The sequence below is a fragment of the Equus quagga genome, chromosome 5, assembly GCF_021613505.1.
Source record: "Equus quagga isolate Etosha38 chromosome 5, UCLA_HA_Equagga_1.0, whole genome shotgun sequence".
In the NCBI taxonomy this organism is placed as follows: domain Eukaryota; kingdom Metazoa; phylum Chordata; class Mammalia; order Perissodactyla; family Equidae; genus Equus; species Equus quagga.
Genome location: NC_060271.1, coordinates 137,982,031 through 138,009,270, shown reverse-complemented (window position 1 = coordinate 138,009,270; position 27,240 = coordinate 137,982,031). Strand labels below are relative to the sequence as shown.

General features: G+C 45.2%; 1 protein-coding gene across 1 annotated transcript in view; it reads right to left on the bottom strand.

The window, feature by feature from the left end:
- The window catches only part of MYT1L (myelin transcription factor 1 like), a 155,501-nt gene extending 129,743 nt beyond the window's left edge, over window positions 1-25,758 (bottom strand). The window contains exons 1-3 of the mRNA XM_046660145.1: window positions 25,704-25,758; window positions 25,490-25,523; window positions 25,131-25,193 (exon numbers count right to left, since the gene is read on the bottom strand). Coding sequence (XP_046516101.1) covers window positions 25,131-25,193; window positions 25,490-25,523; window positions 25,704-25,758 — 152 coding nt within the window. The remainder of the gene's footprint in view (window positions 1-25,130; window positions 25,194-25,489; window positions 25,524-25,703) is intronic.
- Window positions 25,759-27,240: the final 1,482 nt, after the last annotated feature.

Genomic DNA, 27,240 nt, shown 5'->3' with positions numbered 1-27,240 from the left:
TGTGTGTGGGTGCCGCCGCCTCCCCCCTCCCCCTCCTTCTCCCCTGCCCCTCTTCCTCCTCTTCCTCCCTCCCTTCTTCTTTCCTCCTTCCTTCTTTCCTCCTTCCTTCTTTCCTTCCTTCCTCCCTCCCCACTCCCTCCCTCCCTCCCTCCCTTCCCTCCTGTGCTCCTTCCTCTGTTCCTCCCTTCCCCACTTCCCCCTTTCCACCCTCCCTCTCTCCTTCCTTCCTTTCTGTTGAACTTCTCTATTTCAACCCTGCATCATTACTCTTGAGTTTGCGTCAAAAGCCCACTCTAAGTGGGAGATATTCAGGACTTTCACAATTACACTCCCTTCCAGAAGTATCTATGGCACTGAGATAATTTATTCCGAGTCAGGTCCTTTCTTGAAATGCTACAGGCTCAGCAGACCCAGAAACAGGAGGACATGGGTCTGGTCAAAAGAATACCATGAATAGTCCTTTATATTCAGTCTCTGTCTGATTGACACTTCCTTCGGAAGAGAAGGAAGGCATTGATGAGGGGTGGTGAGGTGTGGCGACGTTTGCTGGGGTGTGGTGCCGTGTGCGGAAGGCGAGGATGTGCCTCAGGCAGGCTGTGAGCCTGGACTACAGGATGCCGATCTGACCAGGTGTTCCTTGCGCTCCCAACTTCTGTTGACCCTCACAGGGTTCTCAACGTCCCACACCTGGTTTCCTCCTAGCAGACATTCTAAATCCAGTCTCTTCCCATTGCTGTCATGCTACTTGAAGTCAAACACATTTTCTTGAATTACAACTTTGAGCAGGTCCGTCCTCTACTCAGATTTCATCAGTAGCTTTTCTTCACTGAATCCTATTTACACTCCTCTGCTTGGTTTTTAAATTCGTTTTTATTTGCACATAGTTTGAAGAGGCAACCAGTTTGAAAAGCCCTCCAATTCTCACCCTTAGTGAATTTCCATTCTCCAAAGTAACCATTTTCAAAATTCGAGCTGATTCTTTTGGTCTTCTACTAATTTCCTAAATAAATGCTTATATGTATTACTACTTCTTGATTTCCTACTTTTAGGCTTTCTCTGTTGACTTCACAGTGCAGCTCCACCCCCACCTACATCCTCCAGTAAACAAGTGCACTTTTAGTACCCTGAAATTCCTAATCTGACTATTGTATGATTTTGGTTAGATCAACATTCACTTTTGGTATTATGCGAACACAACAGAGCAACAGAACCAGGTAATATACTGTGAGTACTTTTCTTTCCTGCATAACTTTAATTTTCCCTGTATTACTACATTTTTAGTTTTCTACATACTCTTGATCACTCAATTTCCAAACTTTCCCCCAGGTGTATGAAACTCTGCATAAATTCAGATCCATTAGCCCTTCCATCAGTCTCTTTGAGTTTTCTCACCAGCTCTAACTAGTCTACCCTAGGCCTCTGTCCATCTTGGAATCCCCATCACCATCTGCATGGGAATGCCCTTCCCTCCTCCCTGTGTTGAATCTCCCGTGTTCTGCACCCAAGGTTTCTCTTCCTCTCTCATCTCTCATTTGAGTGGATTTCATCCTCCAGATGCTTAGTGAGGAAGGGTGCATGGAGGGGACATTTTCTGAGACCTTGCGTGTCCAAAATGTCTTTGCTCTACCCTTCCACTGAACTGACGGTTTGTCTGGGTGTCTAATTCTAAATCGCAAAGCCTTTTCCCTCAGAACTGAGTTTTCTTCCTTATATTCCAGTTTCCTGCGATCATGTCAAAAAGTCCAATACTATGTTGATTTTGGATCCTTTGTATGAATCCTAGCTTTTTGTCCCTGCTCAATGGAAGCTGTTCGGATCTCCTCTTTGCCTCAGGAGTCTGAGACTCCTTGATGCATCTCTTGGTGGGGTGATAGTTCATCTCCTGTGCTGGGTACTTGGTGGGCTGTGTTGATCTGGAAAGTCAGTTCAGGGAAATTTTCGAATTGCTTCTTGCACTATTTTATCCTTACTATTTTCTCTGGTCTCTTGTTCCGAATTACTATTATTTGGATGTTGTGTTTTCTGGGCTGGTTTTTCCATTGTCTTATCTTTTCTCTCCTATTTTTCCCCATAGTTTTGTCCTTCTAACTGGGAGATTTCTTCAATTTTATCCTCAAGCATTCTCTTCAATTTTCATTTCTTACTATCTTTCACTTTTCTAAATTTCTTAGAGTTTCTAATTGTTTGCTAAAGAAATTATCTTCCCATTTCTTTGAAAATATTACATTTTTTTGGAAAGTCTTCTCACTATATAATCTCTGTTTTCTTCAAGCTATTTCTTCTGTTTTCTTGTCTTCATCTTAGAGGCTTTTCCCTGTCCGATCTTTGACCGTCCACTCACAGTTAGGGCAGGACTATGTGTTGACTGTGAGCTTCAGGTAGAGTGATCTCACGACGCTGCTTTGCCAAGTAACACAACACAAAGTATTTTTTTTTTCCCTCTTAGGTTGGTCAGATTCCCCAGAGAAGGCTCTTCCATGTTCCCAGTGGAGGGTACAATCCTGGCAGACAATATGCTTTAAATCTAGTGTGGGAGACACCCAGGGTCTCAACACTGAGTGCACGGTTGCCCACTAAGCCCTCCTGTTTGCCCTAAACTGTCTGGAGACCCCAGTGATAAGCTCTATGCTTTATTCTCTTGACAGAACAATTCTCTAAGCTCATTAAATCTCTAGGGAGAAAGAGGGTTGGTTCCTTCCTTTCATGGAGCAGGGTGGGAGCTTGGGTGTCTGCTTCTTCCACAAACATAAAGCTAGTGTCACAGCTTTCAGATCCATGGTCACCAACACCTCCAGAAGTCCCCGGTCCCACCACTTCTCAGGCTTTAGGGGGTTCCACAGTAACATCAGGCTGCCTCTCAGGTTTCTTCAGTGCTGCCTAGAATTCAGCTTTTGTTGAGGGGCAGGACGTCTGTTAGGTCAACAGTGCACAAGTCTCTGTTTTCTAGCTTCCAAAATTCTGATGCTCTTCCCTCCTCTCCCATTACTTTTCCTACTGTCTTTTTGCCTTTAAGAACTAAACTCTTTGTTGTCATTTTAGTGAGGTCTGAAAGGCAGTACTAGCTAATAAGTGTATTGAACCGTATCTTGAACTTGGACATCATCTACTTAATTTTCAAGAACTTTAAAAATATGACTATATCCTTTCTATACAATTATAGATTCCACTAAATGCCTACCTTCATCCTTCATTGTGGTTACCCATTTTCCATCATTCTCAACCTACACTTCTGTGTTCATTCACGATTCTTCTGGCCTGAAATACCCTCTTATACCGACCCTACAAGACCGTCTCAAGTTTTGCCTTCTCTGTAAAGTAATTCCTGATTGGTCTAGAATTCAGGATCCTCCACCTTTAAGAATGCTGTGCCATTAGATCTTTAGCATCAATCTTGTAAACTACCTCGTATTGTTCTTGACTTTTTCATGTGTGCTCATCTTATCTCAATTTAACCGTTTCTCTTTGGCTTTAGTGACAGTGTCATGTAATTAATTATTCTAAATTCCCGTTGTGCCAAGGAGTGGGGATTCAGCATTTGTTTCTATTGATTGATATTACGGACACTTCTGGTATGGGCCTGCTAATCTTTGTGTTCCATCAGTATCTGGCCTTCAGTGAAATGGTATCTCCTCTCTCTCTACAAAACAACATTTACTAATCTTTGCCATTTACAAGACTAGAATGTTGGGAATGTAAGCTAAGTTATCTCAACAGCCAATCTACCTCTTGGCAGTAAGATAGGCAAATTAAACTGCTATATAAATATGCTTAGGCCCTTTCTATTTTAGCTAAAAATCTCAGATAGTTAACAGGAGTTCCTGAAGTGGCCAGTTCATTATGAGCTAGTGACTTGTGCTAAGAGACACTATTCACCAAGATGGTACCCTCAGAACGGGAGAGCCTTGAGAAGAGAGGAACTCCAGAAATCACTTAATCCATCTGTTCACTTAGAAAAGGAAGAAACTAAGGCCAGAGAGATTAAGTGATGCACGAAATCAGAATGTGGCTGGACTTCCTGCCTGCTAAGCAAGCACCTCTTCTGCCAGGGCACAATGAAAGCTGAAATGAGCATTGGTCAGAAAAAAATGCTCCTACTGGGGACCTACCTGCACTCTACATTCCTAGTACTAACTGCCCCTTAGGCAGCCTGCTTGATGTTAGCTTCAAGGAACACGTCCAGAGAGAAAATCACTGGAAATGAACACCACGCATAGTTAGGCTGTTAACTGCTTATCAGTTTCAGCTTTACCTTTCTGAATATTTACAGGTTGACACCAACACTCTCAGTCAGAAAGGTGCTACGTGACATTTAACAGTAACAGCAGCACAGACCGTCCAGTCTGTATTTAGTCCAGAAGAAGAAACTCGATGCCTGAGGTGGCAACTGTGACAACATCATTAGCAAGTGATTGTCCCACTTTGTACAACCACAGGTACTTAAGACCTCAGTAACTCTTAGGACCACAGTAATACTCTCAAGCTCCCGAAGTCACACCAGTACTATTACCTTGCATACCAGCAATTACAGAAGAACTGAGAAGCAAGTTATACAAGAATTCATGATTCTACCAATTACTTCTTTGCCTTAGGGGCAAATAGATAAGAAAATACGGAAGATTTCCTACTCTTCCTCAAACACATACTAGATTCCTCTTCTTCAGATGCTCTAAGAAACAGTATCTATTTGTCTTTAAATGGTTGGTAAGAAATTCTTCAATTGTGAAATATTTAAAATTCTTGTAGTTGAAGGATTGAGATGTTTACACATTTAGCTTGAGGATAGAGGAGACGCACTTGAACGTTCTTCGTTCAAGGAAATATGATCATTCTGATGATCGTATATGAATACATGACAGAAATGCAACATTTTATATATACATATAGACACACATGCGTATATATACATACACACAAACACACACATACACACTCCCGGCAAAGTATGTCTCTCATAGAAATTGTGAAACTTCTTAAATACGCATTTTCTAGTAAGTTATTGCACACAAAATACAAGCTCTTACTCCACATAAATTTTCAAAGCTTCTCCGTAGTTTACTGGGCACTGGGTTACAATAGTGAGCCTTAAAATCTGGTCATTATAAAGAGGATTAAAATGTTTTCTCCATGGTGTGGCCTTGGTTGTAATTTCAGCGGCACTGGTTAGCTACAAGCTGTTGTGCCTGCACTTTCTTCGTGAGGCGGGACCTTATGAGCAAACCCGCCTGCATTAGGGCTTCCCATCCAGTGTCTGGGTGACACTTCAGCTGGATACAGCTATTTGGATTCGAGTTATTTACTTTTCTAATAACCATTAGAAATACTTGTCCAAAGAAAGCATGTAATGGGTTTCTTATTACGCTTACTGCCCAGCTCTAAGATACCCCGTCTGTGCAAACGCAACTCCGGTCGTGTCTTTAACAGAGCTCCCTGCCGCTGTGGGGGCTGCACTTTGTCACAGGCTGCATTCAAGGCTACGGATCTCCATCATCCCCGGAACTCCCCACTCTTTTTCCTAAACTCAGATGTTAGATTCTCTTGTGATGGACAGCGCTGGTGTGGCACCTGTGATTCTGCTTTCACACATAACTGATAAAAAGCAATTGAAAGTTCCCTGTTTGCTTCAAATGAGGGAGTAGGATTTCACAGGAAAGGTGCTTTGAAGACAAGTTCAAAACATCCACCGTGCTCCTCCTTTTGAGGTCTGTCTTGGAGTCTCTGAACTACAGTGTCTCTGTCTCATCTAGCTCCAGCTTGTTTGTCTCTGTGAGCAGGGAGATGCCCTCAGGGGACACGCCCAGTGAGGTGGTGACAGTGGTCTGGCCTTCTGGGACGTCCAACAAGAAGGGATATGGCACAAGCAGTTGGCTTGGGGTGGGGTGCTGCAGACTGCAGCAATCCTGCTGATTTATTTAGATCTGACGGCACTGGGAGTCTCAGTTGGGTGTGAGGTCACAGTGTGCGTGTGTGTGTGTGTGTGTGTGTGTGTGTGTAAGCCAGCTCTGTCTATCTTCTTCACACTAACTTTTGAGCTGTAGGTCTTTACTCCTCTGATCTCTGAATTCCTTTGAACTTGCACAGGTCTTTGGGTAACAAGGAGAAAGACTGTCTTAGAATGTGGACCCAGCACATAGTAGGCCCTCAGCGTGGCTTTTATTTATTCATTTATTTTTGTTTTAATGAGTGGATGGCTCACTTACAGTGAGAGGTGAGATGAGATGTCTTGGTGAAAAGGCTCTAACCATTTCCGACAGCACCCCATGCAGTGCTGTCTAGCGAAGCCACAGTCTTCCTCGTAGCCCCCAGCCCCCTTCCCCACCGTCGTCCATGGGAAGAGGACAGTCTTCCGAAGGGGCATCTGCAACTGCAGCCAAACCTGCTTAGTTCATGGCACCCGGGATAAGATCTGGGGTGAAAGTCGCAGAGCTTTTCATCTTTCTATTGAGGTGTGGTATTACTTCTTTCCCATTGTGCAGACAACCTGCTGAGGGGCCTGAGGAAGAGGAGGTGGCTATGGCAGGAGTGCTTTCTCGGCTTCGAAATAAAACCAGTGGACTCCAACTCAGCTGGTTGAACATAAATGATGCTGCTACGTGGAGCCTAAAATCGTTTTATCTGTTTCCACATTTAATAATACTAAACAGCCAAGAATTTTTCTTGTTTTCTATCAGTTTTCTTAGGAACTGCCTACCCCTCCTCCCTGTGAGTAGAAAGATAAATCTTAGTCCCACAAATGCAGAGATTCTCCCACTTCTTACTCGGGGAAAGGACACTGGTTTGGGACCAGAAGAGCTGGATTTGAAGACTCTTCATTTATTGCGTGACTTCGAGTGGGTCACTCCATCACTGTGGGTCTCAGCTTCCTCATCTACAAAAGGAAGGAGCTAATCAGAGGGGTCTTGAAGGGTGTTTTCTGGAACCAGGACTAAAGACCAGTTGTCTCGGGGCCCCTCTTACATCAGGGCCTTCCTGTTCCACGTAAGGCTTTTACTGGGGAGTACGTGCGAGTTTCAGTGGACTTGCCAGATTGCCAACATCCCTTCCTTCTAGGATTCTATGGTGTGTCCTTTCACAATTCCTATTGCAATGGGGTCCCCCACGTGTTTTTTGAAATAGGTCAGTCTCATCAACTAAAAACTATCAGATACTAAAGAGAAATGAGTAAGGACCTGTGTACAGAGTGTGGACCCATTTGGGGATGTCACTTCTCAGTGTGAGAGATACTAACATGGTAATTGATGATGAGAAAGTCAATAGGCGTCATATCATCTTACTGCTGGAAAAAACTCCCCCCAAAACAGAACCTGAAGCTAAAAGGCTAGATCCTACAATGAAGTAAGCATGCCTGTGAGCCATTCAGAGATGTTCCCTCACAATGACATGCACTTGGGCTTCCTGGGGTCTCATGATTTACGATGTGGCCCAGAACGGACCTCAATGCCCCTGGGAGAAGGCTGAACTCAGACTCCCTCTGCTGCCCCTCTCCTGCCCTCTGTGGGTCTGCAGGGAGAAGAGGTGGCAGGCCAACAGTCCTGGCCTCTCTCTCTTTGTCTCAGGAGAACGGTCCCTGCAGACACCAAGCTCAGGCCTCGCTGAAGGGTGGGCACCATCTGTGGGCTCTGGCTCAGACTCCAGGACCCACTGGTACCCCAGCTCCAGGGAGGTCACACTCTGGGCGAAGACCTGTATCCCACAGAAGTTTTGTTTCTCCTAAAATGATGCTCACACAGAAACAATTCCTCTCCACGGGCCTAAGCACTCTGCACCAGCCCCAATAGTTTCCATCCTGCCCTGGTGATGTGCTAAATCTCTGGATATGAAAACATAAGTGGTTAGCAACCAACGAGTGAGCTGTGCGCTGTGCAGACCGGCTGAGATTCTCTTGCTGGTACCCGAGCTGGGTCCTCACAGGTGGAACTGGGTGTCATTATCTGGGGTGAGTTGGTTGTCTGGCCAACTGTGAGGACAGTGGCAGAGCTGCAGTGTGCTGCAGGTAGAAGTGGCCTTGGTCCAGCAGGAAAACGTCCACCTGGAGACACTTGCCCACTTTTCTCCTGAAAAATGCCCATGTGCTGAGGAAGTTATTGCATTTGTAGAAATTGGAAAGATCCTCCATAAAAAGAGGGCTTGACCTCAGGATATGTTGGAACAGCAGTTCTGCAAGTTGGTGGCTGCGCCTGGCCCTCCTTCTCCCGTGTGTCATCAGGTTGCTCTTGGTGGTTTTCAAGGTGGGAGCGGGCCCGTAGCCGCTGTGGCATCTTAGCTTCAGTTTACTCAAGAAGGACCCTCATCATATCTCAGATTCCTGGGACTTTATCCAGGTTCCAGGTCCCACCATTGAAATAAAGAACTAGAAGGCAATGGCATTTATGTCAAAGTGGAAACAGGGCCAAAAGGGATGCAGGTGTCGTGAAAAGGAGATGCGATCTGGAATGGAAAGAACTGAATTGTGAGCCAGCTTATGCATTCCTGTCCCTGGGACCTGAGCAAGGTGTTTGACCCCACTGAGCTTCCGTTGTCGCCATATAAAATGAGGATGATAGAATGTTCTTGTGTGTGTAAGAGTACACACAAGCTGCAAACATACTGAGAGACCGCCTTCTTGCACAAAGGACTTGAGACGAATGTGAAAATGTCAGCTGCGGCACATACTATCGCATTGTGTGCCATACTCCCTCCGGTTCCTGGGCTTGCACTGAATTAGGTATCTGAGAAGGCAGTACCTGGATCTAAGCGACCCCTCCTCTCTGGCACGCTCGCCCAATCAGCTTCTGAGTCCTGCTGCCACTGCACTCCTCTCTCTGCACCTGCCCCGCCGCAGTCAGGCTGGTTATTGTTCACCTGGGTCAAGGGGAGCTTTCCTTTCCTCTCATCTCCTCTGATTCACTGACCACAGGGCTGACAGGTCATCTTTGTACAGCATCCTCATTACCTTCCCTGCCTCGTTCCTTCCTTCCATTCTCCTCCTCCTTGTCCTCTTTCCTCTCTCTCTAGTTCTCTCTTTTCCTGAGAGGATAAAATCTAAACACTCAAAGTGCCATCGAAGACCTTCTATGACCACGGTCCCAGCACCTCCTCCCCCCTGAACTGCCATCCCAAGGCTTGGGCTTCCACATCTCCTTGTCTCGACATGGGGGACCTTCTGTGATGGGGATCCCTCTTACGGCCACGGCCTCCTTCCTTGCTGCGCTTCCCCCTGATGCACCCATGCACAGCTGTAGGGGCTGTCACCGGCTCACTGAGGACCTGCTTTCTTTTCTCTCCTCACTGCCCCCACCCTGCCCTGATGGGCTGAAGCCTACTTACACGTCAAGTCTCTCCTCGGCCTCAGCAGCCCAGTGGGCTGGTGCTCCTGAGTTCTTGTGTGTCCTCTGCCCTGGGGCCCTGAAAGTGTCTGGGGGCCTGAGACTTATCTGTTACTATGGAGACCTGAGCCCACAGCTGTCACGTTGCAGAGGCTTAGCAAATAGCTTGACTGACTGAGGAAGGAGTGACTGAGTATGGGAAGCTCTCCCATGCGCACACCCCTCACTGGCCAGAGGACAGTCTCCTCCCCCGAGGACTGAGCAGCCCAGGAGAGTGCAGTCCCCTTTCTTCTCTATGCCCTCATCCCTTGACAGACTCCTCTGCAGCATCTGGGATGTCGTCTCCCACCTGTGATTACCCAGGGAGTCTGCAGCTCCTTTAGAGGAGACACGGCTTCCTTGCCTCTGGGCCACACTCTTCTGTGCATGGCAGAGTCCTTGACATGTGGGGTGGAGGCAATACATATTAGGCTGTTAATCAAGAAGCCTTTCTCCAAGGAAAAGACATAATATCTTACTATGGCTTATAAATTTGGATAGAACTAAACCTAGCCCAATCTGTTTACATGGAGAAATTGTTCTTCTATTTTTTCAATCATTTTCCCTTTTTAGCATCCTTTTGTTCATAGGTGACAACATTTTCTGGCAAGCATTTAATGCACGGCCACAGTGAGCCAGCAATGAAAAAGATACCACAGTGAGCCAGAGAAAGAGGATTCCTCTATCTTCTGAGGAGTCGGTGACAGTCTATTTGGGAAGGAAATTTTCTCCATGGGCAGAAACAGTGCAGTGATGGAAAGGCCGCTTACAGCCAGTGCTTCACAGAAGTTTGTGTAGATAACATTTCAAATGCAGAAAAGGAAGCTACTCTTTAAAGGAAGTGGGATGGATCCTGGTGGAAAGTGAAGAATCATATGGCAAGTGAATAACGCAGAATGAAGACCAAACCTGGAAGGAGTCTGGCGTCCATCTGTATTTCACATCCACAGGGAGGTGAGGTAATGGTCCTGGGTCCTACTGCTAGTTAGAACCAAAGCCGAGGACTAAATACGAGTCTTCTAACCTCCATTTTCCAAAATGCCATCAAATTTGGAATTTTTGTGTTCAAGCCATTTCTTAGATAAAGGTCAGCATGCATAGTACCCTTCACATTTATAGTGGTATGAACAAATTAAACATGATATTGCCGGCAATCTTTGGCCATCTCGAATCTTGGTCTCCCGCTTAGTTTTTTGGAGCATGTGGCAGGGGTCTCATGTGAAACCCTCCTGGCAGCTCAAGAAGGCTCCTTGTGCGTGCTCACGTCTCCAGCGCTGCTCCCACCGTCCTTCCTCCTGCTTCCCTGCACACACCCCTCTCCTGCCAGCCTGTACGTCCAGGTGCATGTGTGCATCTCTGTCACTCGCACACTTTCCATCATAAATACTTCCAGGGCAGGGGATGTCTCCTTGTCCCTAAACACTCAATAATTAGCACAACAGGACATCTTTTAGTAATCTGCAGAGTCATATCATCCTCTACCTGGCCAGGAAACAGGAGACCATTTCACACTTGCCTTGATGCAATTCCCTAACAAGTATAATAATTCCTGGAATAAAGCAATCAGGTGAGTTTCGGCATTGGGTTGGAGGTCCGCCTCTCCTTCTGCTCGCTCCTTCCTGGTCTTGCTGCAAGATCTCCAGGCTTCCAGGATGGCATTCCCTGTGCCATGCTGGAACCTTCCATGCGCACACTGTCAGGCTGAGTTCTTGACAGCCGCAGCCGAGAGTTGGAGAGACTCTAAATGAAGGAGCAGAGGCACCTCGCTGGAGGAAGGCAGGGAGAAAGGAAGAGGGTCCCAGGCCATGCTGCTGAGCCCTGAGGCCTGTTGCCTGAATTTCTATCATTTTAGAATCTATAGACACTTTTATATAATGTTCAGACCTGGAACTTCAGTAACGGCAAAAACTAATCTAAGAAAATGCTTCCAAAGTACAATAAATTGTTTTTTTTGCTCCAGAAAAAAAGGGCAACATTTTACAGTTTAAAAAAACTAAACTAACTAGATTTATTTTGTACTATGATACATTTTTAGATGATATCAAGAAAAATATAGCCCACATCAAGGACTTAAAATTAATGACAATTTTCAGGGCATCAGGGATAAAGGCGGACCCACCACGACCTTCCTCTACGTCTGCAGCCTGCTGAGCTCACACGTCTGCAGCCTGCAAGGAACGGGGGCTGTGCTGTGTGAAAGGCTTACACGGTGGGGCTTGTCGGAGGCGACTGAGGCAAGGTCACTGCTCTCAAGGGGCCTGTGGTCTAAGGCCATGAAGACAGACCACTGAGAGAGTGCTCACTTGCCATCAGTGGCATTCGCTAGGCACTCCGTACTGCACTGGGAGGGCCTGCTCATACGTTTTACTCCGATAACTAGGACAGAAACAACCACGGGAGCTCGTGAACCATCAGTTTCCAGAACATTAAATTAACCAGGATATTCTGGTCGCTGGTAGCTCTACTTATGCAAAGAGTTGGAGAACTTTCCAAAGCTCGTAGAGTAGAGAATGGCTAGAGGGAGGAGGAGCAGCCTCAGGCTTTGTGCTACATGCAGAAGATAAACTCAGAAGACTTTAAAAGATTAAATTGGACCAGAGTTTATCCAAGTGCATGGAATAACTGGTAGGTCTCATCCAGGTTGCAGTGAGCTTCCGAGTGTGTAGCGGTAGGGTGCTGTCAGTATCAAGGGCGGAGGCACTGGGTGGGCAGGGGACCAGGGCCACGCCTGCCTGTTCCATCCCTTCCCAGTACATGCGAAGCTGGGACATTTTAGGTGGCTTCATCTTGCTGTCTTAAGGCATTACAGCTGTGGCTGAAGAAGATTCTTCCATCGTCCTGAAGTTAAATCACGAAGAAACGTGGCAAATCGAGAGGCAAGACAAAAGCATCTGAGCACTACTCACAGTTCCGAGTTAGAATGAAGCAGCACTGATTGAGCTCGTGGAGAGCAGGGTCACTTGCTGGCCAATGCGAATGCAAAGAGGACCAGGGCATGGTGCTTGTTTCCAGGGTGGCAGAGGACGCAGCAGAAAGGCACTGCTAGGTGCCCTGGGAGCAGGCTGGCCGGGGAGCCCAGGCTGACCAAGGGCACTTGTGGGCACTGTGGGGCATGGGGCACAGTTGCCTTTTATCCTGTGCTGTGTCCCTGCACTGGCATACTCTCACCTGTGGCTTTGGTGGCTAGCCATTCGACTTTCTTCTGCACCCTAAGCTTGAGAGCTTGGAATGGGAGGCTGAGCGGGTGTCGGGGAGGGGTGAGCCAGGTAACTGGGGCAGAGAAGGAATGAGAGTGATGCGTTTCATCCTCTGCCAGGCACCAAGCACCAGTTCCTCAGCTGTGGGAGACAATCACCCTGGGTGCAGTCTAGGGGAAGGGAGCTGGGAGGGGAGTCAGGCAAACCTGACAAATAAAAATGGCAAATGACAAATAAATATGGCAAATAATAGGATATATTGGAGTATATGAGGAAGCCATTTGGTGTAAACCTAATTCGGCCTGACCTTGTCTTTCCAAAAGGGAGCCATTGAGCACGCATTGTATATCTGCTTTAGCTATTCCCTATGGCAAGAACAAAAGCCTCTGAGATAAAGGTGCAACTTCCCTCCCCCTCCCAACGTTGGCATTTCTTTAAGGATTAAGCATCTTTCCTTAGGCTAGAAACTGATTGCTGTGCTCACCTGTGACGGCCCAGCTCGAGACAATAGACTTGCCTCCTGCTATGCCCTCTGAGAGAGCAGACCCACTACCTGCTGTGTCCATCAAGTGCTGCGCCCACAGGGCAATCTTGTGACTATTGTGGGAGGGACATTTCAATCATATGTGAAACGTCCTGTTTGGGGGTATATAACCACTCTGTACACCTCACTTCTTTGGTGCCCTTTCTTCCTTCGGGAAGAAAGCCCCGGGCCATGGTCCTCAGATTTCAGCTCAGAATAAACTCACCCAAATTTTCATTTATAGATTGGTTATGGATTATTTTCGTCGACAAACCTAAGTAGGCAAGAACATTCTCCACAAGGTAAAAGGTGTGGCTTAAACTGAGAAACATGCCTTCTTCCAGAATTTTCTGGCAAAGACATTGTTGAAAAAAATTATCAATTGATCCTTTAAAAATTGATCCTTTTACAAATAAGAAAATTCTTTTTTGAATAGGAAGGAAACATTTTTAAAAGAATTGTATTCCGTATTATCTGCGGTAGCATAACAGGCGGGTCCCCCCATCCCGCTGGCGGGAGGTCTGATCGTCCTGGAAACTCTTAACACAGCCCATGTCCTTGTGTCCTTCCACCCAATGCTCCTCCTTATGACAGTCTACCCCAAGGAAAGTATCAAAAGGTCATAAAAATTATCTGGAAAGATACTTCTCACATATTATTGATAACATGGAAAAGTAAAAAAGAAAAAAGGCCTAAATAAGTTCCAACAATAAGAGAAGAGTTGCATAAATTACAATGCAACCACAGGATGGAAGTTAGCCATTAAAACTAAAATTAAAATGTGTAATGACATTGGAAATGCCCACGTTATAATGTTAAGTAAAAATAAAAAGAGAAATACAAATTTACATCTATGATATGACAATAACTTAAAAAGTAGCAAAAAAGGCACTAAAAATCAAAAAAAAAATGTAATAATGGTTACTGATGTTCTGGGCAAATGCCACATTGTTCTGGGCTGAGCACAGTGACCATAACACAACAGATATTCCTAAGAAGCTGCCCCCATTTCCATTTCTATCTTGTTCATAGCTTTGCTTTTAGTCTTATTCCAGGAAAGGAGCACCTCCCCCGCTTTCATCATAGATCACCTTTGGCCCACGCAGTATTGCTTTTGGCTTCTCTTGCCGATACAATTCCCTGGGAGAATCAGTTAAGAAAATCTGAAAAGCAAATGCCTTTTTATCTTTTCAGGTTCTGAAGTGCTTCAAAGCTGGAAGAGCCCACGTCTTTCTCCCTTCCCTGTTTGAGCTGGAGGCCAGGAGCCTGTGCTGTGCTGCGCGCATCAAATCCCAAGGCAGCACCTGCACGTGGTCCAGGGCAGCGAGACCCCAGGTAGGTGCTCTGGATTCCTGGGTGGAGGGCGCTCCAGTGAAAGCCCCAGCCCCCAAAATCTCCTCTCCTCTGCCTCCACCATCTTTTCTTAGAAATCAATTTGAGTTAATTTAAGAAGCTTCTCTGACAAAATCCGTGCTCGCCTCAGGGCAAGTTCAATTCACGTCACTCAAAGCGTTGTGCGCCTCATTGTACGAATCAGATTAGTACTTTCGGGGCCACGCCATGGCAGGGAAGTAGGGAGCTGACCGGAGCTGGGAGAAATCGTCACTGTGGAGTGGAAGAGCAGCTCTAGCGGGGGCGCTGTGCGCCGAGGAAGTACATGACTCCAGATGGGGGGCTGCAGAGACTGATGACATAGTCCAGGGTCACAGATTTCTCAACTGCAAAGTGCTTCCCAGAGTCGCTGCTGCTGGGGTTGTTGCTGTTTTGTTACACGGGATTATGAGTGCCGCAGAAGGGGCTCCCAAAGGGAAGGGGGAGGAGCCCAGGGTGCCCTTTGCTGAGTCTCCTTCCCGGCAGCTCCCACACCATCACTGGGTGCCCTGCATATGGCAGGCTGACACAGCCAGCCCAGGCCCCAGTTAGGATGAAAGACAGGTCTGCTGGACGGTAACCCCATGCCCTCTCCTCTGAGCGGCCCCACATCTGCATTCCACACCTTCTCTGCCCCCATCCTTGGAATGGAGTCTCTTTCCTAGACACAAGGCCAAGTAGCTGCTCCATTATCAACTCTACCCGACTTGCAGGAGAACAGTGGGTCACACCGAGTGAAGCACAAGCTACAATTGAGACCCTGGCTCCAGGTCGCTGGGTCTACCACCCGGCCCTCTTAGCTGTCAGTTCCTGCCCGGAGTGCGTAGTCATACGGCTCCCAAAGGATAAGTGGACCTGCAGCTGCCCACTCCTCTCCCCTGTCTTGTCTGCCCCCTCTTCCTGCCCTGGGCTCTCAGGGGAACACAGGCTGTTCATTCAGAAGCACGACAAGCCGTGGGATTGGCTGAGGGGCTAACGAAGCGATCCGAGAGCATCGCTGAATCATGATGCATTATTTATGAACAGAATTTCTTCCAGGATGCTGACTTCCTCCCTACTCTCTCCTCCCTAGAGTTTTAGGAAATGCATCCACTTGTATATGAAGCGTATCTCTGGTGATGTCAAATATAGCATTAGATAGTATTCACAGCCTGCAGAGTGGCTACTAAATTACAATGAGTGGATCTTTTAAAATCTGTTGAATTATACAGGTGGAGTTCAGAGCTTTCCCTGAGGAAAGGGAGGTGCGTTTATCTTAATGCTCCATTCTGAGGTCCACAGGGGCTCATGGAGGCTCACAGGGTCCAGGCAATCCTCTGAATGGGGGAAACGCACACCTCCACAGGGTTTCACATGATCCCCAGGACGCATCCAGGGAGTCCTTCAGCTGAGCTGCTATGCCCCTTTAATCCTGGATGCTCCTGGCCACAGGCTCTGTCCAGGCTGAGGCTGCAGGGCAGAAAGGTCAGGTGACTGCAGTGCCTCGCTCTCAGACAGCGCCCTAGCCTAGGGCACATGCACAGGCAGGCGGCTGGCTGGGGGCTCCGAGCAGCCAGAACCTCTGGACCCCACCTTCGTGTGTGACCTGAAGCCCTGTGATTGCTCTGGGGGATCCTAATGTGGAACAAGGCTGGGCCTGGAGAAGTTGCCTGGTTCACGGCCCTGACCCTATCCAAAGCAGTCTGCCACATCCTTCCCCAGACAGACAGCTGCTTCAGCACTCTTAAATATTTCCCTGATTGCCAGGTCATAAATGCATGGTATGAACAGAGTGACATGGAAGATAATGCTGTCCCGATTAGAAGTCATCCTCCCCAGCCACCGGAAGGCCTCTGGAGCGAAGCTGGGTGGCAGCAACATTGGGGTCGTGTCCAGGGGCCGCTAGGAGGGATGTGACGCATGCAGGCTGCAGTCTGTGAGGTGGAGCAGAGTCCGCACAAGTCTATGTGTTGGACTCTGGCTCAGAGTCTGCACAAGTTTATCTGTTGGTGATTTAGAGGTTCCTGGGCCACAACTGGATCTTAAGGAGGGAGCAGGGACTGGCACAGATTTGTAAGGTAGCTTTGGGGCCCAGTTTTGGTTGTCATTCCAGGCTTGTATGCTTTGGTTTTCAAATTCATATTTGCTCTTGGCTTTATTTGCTGGTGCCTACCTGGAACAAATTCCCCTCTTCCCCATTTCTGGAAAACTCCGTCTAATCAGGTATCGGTCTTTTGTGCACATTGGCCTGTTCCTTCAGGCAGAGCATCAGAATCCCCAGAGGGGTAGCAAAAACAGAGACTACTGGGCCCCTCTACAACTTCTAATTCAGCAGGTTCAGGGGAGGTGGCAAGAATTTGCCTTTCTAGAAAGTTCCCAGATGACGCTGATGTTCCTGGTCAGGGCACCCTACTTTGAGAACCCCTGCCTTAGGGGAAGCTGATGAAGGCTCCAGCTACAGAGATGGCTTGACAGTCACAAGGGCAATCACGTTTGCTTCTCAGGGACGGCTCAGGAACGGTTACAGACCAGCTGGAGCGCTTGAGCCTGAGGATGGTGTTGGTGGCTTCTCAGAAAGTTCCTCCTCGTTCTTCTGAGAGAGCGTCTAGAAATGACCCCCTCCAGCCTCCTATGGATGTTAGGGGGCAACTGTCCAGCCAGACACAACTTTAGTTTTTTCCCGTGATAAGCTAAGAACACAGGAGCTGAGAGGATTGCAAGAGAGGTGCCGGGTGATGGAGCAGAAGGCCCTTGAGTTGAACTTGACACTCACCTCTCCATTTCCAGTTTACATGAGATACTTAATTCCGTGTTATTTAAGCCTGTTTGAGGTGGGTTTTCCATTTATTGCAGCTAGAAACATCCTAAGTTATACAGAAGCTTTTTCAGGTGAAAACACTAAAATCTTATTGCATTAAAGCAATGTTACAGCTAAGGCAGTGTTTCTTTCCTCTGACTTTTTTACTAATTTTGGCAGGAAGAGTATACTGAAGTTTGGGGTTTCAATCATATTTTGGGGTCTAATATCTGCAGCACGATTTTCTCTTCAGGACAGAAGGTCAGAGAAGGAGGAGAAACAACGACTTCCCAAATGAGAATTAGTAAGGGTCATCTTCTCAAAGTGTGAGTAAAAATAATAATAATAACAATGTGAATGTCCTCAAATACGGATTTAAAGAACTAGATCACAGCGCTGCTCACCATGCTGGGCTCTCCAGAGTCCTTAGTTACGAGGGCAGATTCCAGGCACTTAGAGCTGCTGCCTGGAATCGTCACCTGAACTCGCTGAAATCGGCGTGATGGGTTCTCAGTCCCTGTCCCCTTCTCTCCTACCATCCTTACTTCTCTAATTAGTGGGGAGCACACACCCCTCAGTGGATGGAGCCCAGTGATCCATCTATCAATCAAGTGACTCAGGGTGTCAGCCTTGTCTCGTCCCTGAGAGTAAGAATCAGGGGAGATTCCACACACATGAGGTCGAGGACAGCTCAGGGTTACAAAGCCAGCCATTTGCAGGTGTGTTGTGGTCGGTGTGTTCATAATCGCACGGCGGGGTCGACTCCCTCCGACATCCTTCATCACCACATCAGGACCCCACCCTCTGCCCATCAGATCTGAAAAGTGGCTGCTGTGTATGTGCCATAATTCCAACGCAGATGGTGGTGGTCAGAACTGAACTGTGGGTTTTCAGTGGGTAAATCCCAGACAATAGCTATATTATACACCAATTTCTGGTGTACATTCTAGTGACATTTCAAACTCATGTTTATATGTCTTTAATCATTAGTCAAGGAATCAGATGGAGGTTGTAATTGCTAAATTCAGACGTGACCAATACGGGCTGTGTACGTTAGAGATTCTCCTCAAGTCTACAGATTGCTTTTAGTTCCCTATCTGAAAATACCTACACTGCTTCTCTTTTAATGTGGAATTATTTAAAAATCATATTTAATTTTATCAGATGTCAAAAATATACCCTGAAATGCATTACATGTTTTCTTTCGCAGTTTTAAGTGACTGAATCAGTCACACTGTATTCTAAAATTTGGAACAAAATAGCCAACGGTCAGAGATCTGCCTGCTTGGGCAGACGTGCTATAGATGAGCAGTAGGCGCATTGTTTTCTTAGGATAATGGCCAGGAGTCCTTTTCTTTTTAATAGGGGATTTACTGTGACAGTAAAGGTTAAGTGCCAACACTGTCCAAGAAGACTGCCTGAATGTGGTGTGTTTGCACACATGTGGTTAATAAAAAGGTATCAGAACAATGAAGATGCTGAAAACCCACTTGTTTTGATTCTCCACTTCATACAAATAAGTTCCCAGATCTCAAAATTTTTGCTCCATGTGCAACTGTGCAAGCCATCATATTAATGTTAAAATATGTGTACCCTAACTTCCGATTTATAATATCAGTGACAAATAATAAAAAGGACAGGCATGCCATAAAGTTTATGGATGGGGTGATGGCATGCACAATGATGTCTCATAAAGCATGAAGGGGGAGTTATTTGTTCTGTGGATTCATGAAGTAAAACACAGATAGGCTGGCTGGGTGGCTGCGTGCACAGAATTTTTCATAAACATCCCACGGAGCGCCCTGTTGTACAGCAGCCATACATTAATTAGTGCATTCAGAAGACACTGCAATGTGTTCCACGCACCCAAGTGAATCTTCATTTTTCACAGGCAGGGCCTTACTAATTAAAATCAGCTCTGCAATTAAATGTGGAAAATTGTGTTAAACTTTCAAGCGTGGTTAGAAAAAAATGCAATTATTTTAGAGTATTTTATTTTAATGCAAATGAAATTTCTATCAATGTGAAACGGGTAAAAAGGAGGAGTGGGATCCCTATTCCTCTCTCCGTCTTCCTCTCTGTTTCTCCTTTTTTTGTTTTGGATTATAGATGCTCCTCTCAGTTGCACGTTGCCATGCTGCACTATCTTGCTCCCAGTAGCTGGCTCTGTGCCAAGGCTTTTAGTGAGCTCTCTCTGTCAAGGCATGAATAATACAGCCCCTAGGCTGTTGGCAGAATCCAAATGAGGCATGCATACATCAGGAAGCAAGCCCTCGACTTCAGCTCCAGAACAAGCTCCTGTGAAGACAGGCAATTATTCACCCGCGGCTGCCGCCATGGCAATCACACCGGTGGGTGCAGAGGTACGTGAAATGGAAAAAAGTCGGAATAAGGAATATGCACAACGGGCCAGAGAGAATCCAATAATTTTCTAATAAAAAAGAAAAACTGCCATTTGGGGCTTTTAATTTTGAAGTTTCCAGATCAATTGATTTGACTCTGAATTTTCTAAATTGGGGAGGGATTAAATATAATACCAATGCCCGTCACCCAGCTTTTGGATGCTTGTTGAGTGTGCAAGACTCTAAAGCTAAATTTTGGGTCAAAGATTTCATCAGAACCCTATGTTCAACAAACAAAAAATTGCAGTGAAGGGTAAATGTAAATGAAATCCATTAAATTCCTGAAATAAACTCACAAAGTTCAGAAAACAGATAGGTGAAGAATGAATCCATGTTAGGGGCTTCCCCTCTCTCTCTCTCTCTTTCTTCTCCTCCGTTAAAGGCTTATATAAAAATCACTATTCAGAAAGAAGTAAGTAAATCTAGTTAATTTCAGATGTTCCGGTATGTGTATAACTGTTACAGGGAAGGCTAAAATTCAAGTTCCTCTACATAGTTTAGTATTAATCTTTAATAGATATTAATAAATTCCTATTTCTAATTTGTATTGGGAAAATTAAAAAAAAATTCTTAATAACCATAAACTGGCCATTATTTTGGTGATAAATTTAGTCTCTGTAGATATATCCCTTTCTAAACATGAATTTGCACCTCATCTTTAACACAAACAATAATGTGTATCAACATGGCAGAAAAAACATAAACTGTGAATGTAACGCACTAGAATTTTCAACCATAATCAAATGTTCAAAAGCATGTTTTTGCAGAAATGCGTTGACACTCAGCGTTTCAGCTCCTATCTTGCTATCAGTTCGTGTAACATTCTAGATTAATAATGACATCTCTTCATCAGGCAGCTGAACCATGCCAGAACAATTATAGACAAAGAGGGATATGTGTGGTTTCTTTTCACCGTGTCCCCACCCTTCCCTGAGATGTCTGTCTTCCATTTGGGGGCCACTAGAAAGTGCAAGGCCCCGAGGCCCAGCCCTGACGGTCCCATCAGCTCAGGGCTCTGCATTCAGATGCCTGCCCTTGATGGGGTGTTGCTCACACCGCCACAGCCTTGGTACTTCATGCCTCGCCTTGGAGCCTTCCTGCCAACAGACGGACAGGCCAGCAACCTCCTACCATTTTGTGTTTGTGGCTTCCAAACATTCCTGTTTTTCTTTTTTTTCTTTTTAACCACCCATTCACCATCAAAATGCACTTGTTTTTCACCCCTGGAGTTTTAAATGCTTCCAGGTTACATGTCACATGTCTGCTCACACACAGGGGAGGAGGAAACCGAGGGAGGAGAGTGGAGGGAATCCAGAGCATTCCCTCCCGTGAACTTGGGCCTCTAAGAACCAAACTTTGGAAAACTCACTCAGGAGGATTGAAATTAGGTTTTGCATATGCAAAGGAAGCTCTGTGATTGGACCCTCTGTTGGAGAGACATCAATGCCTCTAGCCTCTGTAAGTATCATTAAGAGAAGTCGTGTGCACTTGGAGTCGCTGAGCCACGTGCACAGCTATATGTGAATGAGAGTCAAAAGGAAGAGGCCGGATTTGCTGTGCACAGAAAAGATTGAGTTAGCATTTTGGTTCCTAGTAGGAGAGTTACTTCTGGCCCTGACTGCAAATTCCATGGTGTTTTTGTTATACTTATGTGCTAATAACATAAAGCGTCAGGTGGGAAAAATACAAGTCAGATTCACGTGTCTGGATTCTACTGATGTCTCTGAAGATAAATGTCTGTTATACTGCTTAGTGGGACGAGAGGTCTGGCCCCGGCGGCCTGTATCCATCAGGAAACAGAAATGTTGACTGAGCTCGGATCCCAGCTGGTTGGTGTATGGGAACTCAAACACTTTCCTCTTTGGCACCAAGATCAACTCTGAGGAGCTGATGCCACGCTTGTACCAGATAATGGGAATTCTCTCATTTATCTTTCTCATTTTTGCGTTCGCTGCCAGGAGACTCAGAACTAAATGTGAAACTATAGTAACCCTGATATATCCTGGGTTTCTGGTAAAATTGTTTCTGTTTCTTTTATGTTTTTCCTAATTTATCTCTTTAATTTTTAACTGTGCAGTTGTCCATGTGTTTATCAGCTCCTCAAATTGTTTACGAACTTTCAGCACACATAAATGACCATGAATAGGTTGTCTATTGTTCAAGAATACAATTTTTGAAGCAAGGCAGACCATCAAATAAAGTAAGTACGATAACCTCCCCATTTCAACCAAGATCTGAAGTTGTGAATTCCTTTTCAAATTATGGTCTCCTTTCTCAGCTGTGACCGTGGTTGACTCTCCTCTGTCCTCTCTTCTCGTTTTCTTGCAAACCCACACCCCAGCTCTATCATACCGAAAATAATAAAGAAAGAGGCCATTAGTGTCAGCAGCTGCCATGGAAAGCCAAAAGCCACTGAACCAGTACGGCTAGCCATCAAGGGCCACCACCCTGAAATTGTGATTAATATTTGATTTCTCTAGAAATATTCTTATGTTAAAAATAAAGATTAACTGGTAGGTACCCTTTTATCACTTGGTATCAAATTTCCTAAAATTTTTTATTTATTTCTTTACATCATTGATTCCCCACACCTGCCTCAAATTATTTTTTGCATGTTCAGATAAATAGATACTTCAACATACTAAAATAATGCCTTTTTACTTGGTTATGAACTGATGTGGGATGTGAATACAATGCAATTGTAGCCCTATCAGGAATGCATTCATTGAAAAAATTATTGTTAAAAGAACAAAAGGGTGAGTAATTTCATTAAACTCAAACTGAGGCTGCCACTTGGGTCATATTTGAAGAGGCCTGCTGGGCCCTGGGTCTCAGCAGGGACGCAGAGCAGGGCTCCAGGCTCCCGTGTGTGGTGAGGCGTGTGTGGCACTTACGTGCAAGAACAAGTGTTGGAGGGGAGGAGCTTTTATAGCAGGAAATCCTTTAAAACCAGAAAAAAACAAAACCAGATATAATTGAAATATTACAGATGTGAAATAACAAGAGTCGAAAGATGTTAATGTCTACATGAGTTTTATCTACTACAAAGAGCACTTTTTCAGTTTAACAAATTCGAAAGTGATTCCTTAGTTAAAAAATCATGGATAATATATGGGCATCAAAACACAAAGCTCCGAAAGCCTGCCTTGCTCCCGGAGTGAGTCCTCCGAGAGGAGGTGGATCCGGAGACGGAAGTTTTGAATGGTAATTTGATTTCCAGAACAAAGTCCAAAACTCTCTCATTTTAAACTGAGGAAACTGAAGTCCACAAAGGTGATGTGATTTGTCCGACGCCCCTTGGCTTGTTAGCGGCAAAGGGGAAACTAGAATCTACGTCTCTACGCTGGGCAATAGTTCTTCTCCCACTCCGACACATTAACTATTTCTGTTAAAATGTCGGGAATTCTAATAGTTACATACAACATGACTCATGGTGAAAATCATGACATTACTGGGGCCAGCCCCAGCGGCCTCGTGGTTAAGGTTGGCACTCTGTTTCAGTGGCCCTGGTTCAGTTCCTGGGCATGGACCTATACCACTTATCTGTCAGTGGCTATGCTGTGGTAGCAGCACACATACAAAAAGAGGAAGATTGGCAACAGATGTTAGCTCAAGACAAATATTCCCTAGCAAGAAAATAAAAATAAAAATAAAAAAATCATGACATTAAGTTAAATTTAAAAATTTGTTGAAAAAATTTCCAATTTGGATGTTTCTGTGAATCCTTTCTAAAATTCCATCTACTTAGCACCTGTAACACTCAGGGTGCTCTGTGCTAACGTCAGCATCCTGTCTCAGAGGTAGGTGGAGGCTGGCCATCTTCAAACCATTCCCAACCCAGGTCTAAGCACCATTTTTCAAGCAGAGAAAGAGACCTCAAAGACAGGTACGCCTCCACATTCATGTCAGGACACTTCAGTCCACAGTGTCACGGAATGTACTTTAGGGAAGAATATGAATGTTTGAAAGAATTTTTTGGAAACTTCGTGATTTTTCCTGTAAAACTGTGGTTATGAAATTGTATTCAGCTGACACCTAATTAAAACTTTTTAGCCAAATGTAATAATTTCTTTTAGTAATAGTATGATGAAGTTTAACTATTGACTAATCAAGAGATGATTAAGAAAAAAAATCAGATTTCACATGTGCTTTGCTAACTTGTTTTCCCTTGAAAATGTAAACAACGGAGTTTTTATAAATTTTTAGATCAAGAATTTACATATATATTCCTTCATAAAATAACAAATACTTTAAATAAACTACTTATTTAAATTATATAATTCAATAATTTACTCTTTTATACAATAACAGCAATAATATAATAAATTACATATAACATTTTAAATCACAAAATTCCCTTTAAAAAATGACCCTCCTTTCCTTTGGTGCAGAACCGAAGAAGTCTGATAACCATCTCATCATGGATGCTCATTAAAAATTCCCTGCCTTCTTAACTGCTAGCATAGGGATTTGGGGAGTAATTTGTAATTTTTCCCTTGATTTTACTGAAGGACAATCAAAATAATTGCTTGATTTCACCCATAAATTAATGTACAGCTGAAAAGGAAATAAAATGAAAGACAGTCTGGGAAGGTCACCCTGAGGTGCTGCGGGCGCACCTGCTGTGGCATCTGAGCATTGATTGCGTGGGCCTGGCTCCTGAGGGTGTGTTAGGTTGAACGGTCTTAGTCCTAGCAACCAATTTGTGAAAAATTAGCTGAAAATTTATTACAGCCTGTAAACATTTCTAACTCATAACCGAAATCTTCCATTGAAAAGCAAAGCTGAATTAATGTCCCAGAGAAGAGAATCCTTATGGAAAGCAAATCGAAGGGCTGGTCGCTGCATGACTCTCAGCCTTGGGTGTGTGACATTCTGCTGTGATGCATTTTTCGCAATAATTACCTAGCCACCTTATCTCCTAGATGCTCTCCATGCCCATCTCTCTTACAGACCCAAATCCCAGCATTTATCCCAGAATAATATAATCAGTTAAGGCCTAAAATCTCATTAGCGTGTTGTGTCCTTGATGTTTACCTCCCATTGTAACCTCCCCCTGCAGCTGCCCAGGTGCCAGACTTGGACTTCGTTTCCCAGGAAAAACTGTTAAATTATGGAAGCCGAGTTCCTACAGAAAGATCGGGAAGATCACTCTTAAATTACCCTCTGTGATTTACCATCCTGCAGCTCCCAGAATGAATAAATGGGGAAAGAGAAAGGAGCCTTCTCAATGGGACATGGGAGGTTCTTAGTGAGCTGCAGCGTGCAAGTGGGAAAATGAGTTTAAGGCTGGTCCTAATTTGTGTCATCTTATGTATTATCTTAAATTGTGCCCCGTGAGATGGTTAGAATGGCTTCCACTGTGCAACAGACCAAAGACTGAGTTCATGCCAGAAGAGAAAAGGACAGTACCACGCTCACTGTCCCCCAAGAGCACCTACCCACTCATTTCCATCGTTTGGTTTGGGTCCCTGTGCGAGTCATGTTAGACAGTACATTGTGAAAAAACGCAGACATTACCTTCTGTGTCTTGCATATTTGCCACTAACATGACCACTGCCATCACAGCCAGGAGTGGGACAGCTGCAACAGGAAAGAATCAGTTACACAGGTGCTGCGTGCTGCAGGCGGGTTAGACCAAAGCTTCTGTGGCGTCAGGGGGAAGGAGGGCGACACAGACAGACGGAGAGAAACCAAAACACTGAAAGGAGGGAAAATTAGGGGATGCTTTTTATTAGCAAGTCTCAGGGGAATTAATTTCATCAGTGCAGCAAGGCATGAGCAGGCTGCCGATGAATTTGAAAGTACAGTCTACCCATTAAGAAGTATGAATTTTCTAAATTGCTAATGGGGATACATTTTACCCGCAGAGCACTAACCTGAACAGCTCTTGTATGGCTGGTTCCACGGGAACTGCAGAGAGATGGGAAATAGATAAAAATTTATCATCTATCTCAAGTACCCCTGTTCCACAGAACATTCCCGAGAGGGAGGTGTCAAGGCAAGGGTCAGAGTGAACCGTGCAAACAGCTTCTGCAGGATGAAGGTGACCCTGAACGGGGCCTCCAGGGACTCAGGGAGGCGTGGACGTACCTCGAACCCCTTTGGACCGTGTGCGATGACGCTTCTCCTCGGCGTCCACCTCCATCTGAGGATAGATTAGCAGGCGGTCAGTGTGCTTCTCCTGCATGCAAAGGCCAGCAGTGCATGAGCAGTGCGCTGGCACTTTAGTGACAGTGTTTTAATCTGGTTTCCCTCTGTGAAGGGAAACCCTCTACAAGGGGGCGTGGGAGGGAAGTGTCAGGCAATCTAAACGTGTGATTTAAAAATAATAAACCAGACCTTGACCTTGCAGGGGACGCTGCACCAGGAGGCCTCTGCCGTCTGCAATGGGACAGACTTGGATGAAGCTTGAGTGCAACCTATTTACTCTCTTTTAAAGGATTGATCAGGACACATCTGGAGTTGCACTTTGCACCAAGAACATAATAGAACACTGTTAAGTTTGCGAGAAGGTAAATATCTACATATAGTCTGGATTCTCCTTGTAACTGAAAGGTTTGATCAGATCAAGCAGTAAGAGGAGAAGAGTTGGTGTCATAGAAGGACAGCATTTTACCTGGGGGGCTACCCTCACAGTTGTCCAGTTCCTGGGGTGCAGCTGCTGTTCACATTTGTCTACACTGTTAGGGTGCTCTTTAGGGGCACAGGGCCTTTGCTCATGTAACTGACATGTCTTATACTTGGAGATCACAAAGAGTTTTCACATGTTACCTTGTATGATCCTCACCACAACTGCATAGGAAAGGAATTTTTGTTATGTCTCTTTGATAAATGTTACTTGCCCAAGATCATCCAAGTAGAAGTTTTGGTGCAGGGCCCTGAAACCAAGCCACCTGTCTCCACATGATCTTTAAGTCAAAGAACACACTGCCGGATGGGGGACTACGTGCCAGTGCATTTGTGCACCAAATATTTCCACAAGGTATAAATAATTTATATGTGGAAAAACTGCACAGTAGGAGAATTCTACTCAACACAACAGAGGGGCTGATAAGAGAGAGGCAGTAAAGATGACAGCTCCTCTGATTACAGGCATATAACTTTCCAACCCCCATCTGTGATTTCTTTGCTCTGTCCAACGTGGCCAGAGCTGCATTCCAGGCAGAAGATGCGGACACCGTAAAAAGCTGTCTATGCACAGTTCACTCCCTCCAAGGTCTATGACAAGAAAGGTCAGAATGGGGTAAAGTAGACTCTAGCTAGATGCTGCATTGGATTCATGTTATAGAAGAGAACAGGGCAGATCTGCCGTTAAAACAAACTTCTAGCAAGGCACGATGCTCATCAGATGTAACGTTGAGGCATTGTGGTGTCCCCCTGGCAGCTCCTGATTTAATGTTCATGTTAATCGACCACCAAATATTTATTTATTAACACTGTGTGCTGAGTATGGTATCAAGAGTTGAAAAAATATGTATAATAAAAGCATAGGTATTTAATGAGCCTGATGTCTCTTAATGGAAGGTGTATCTGTGCAGATATAAGACTGTGCCAGATTTAGTAAAATAAGAAGAATTTCAGAAAAGTAGAAACCAATATGAGGTGGAGCATTGAGGGAAGACCTCTC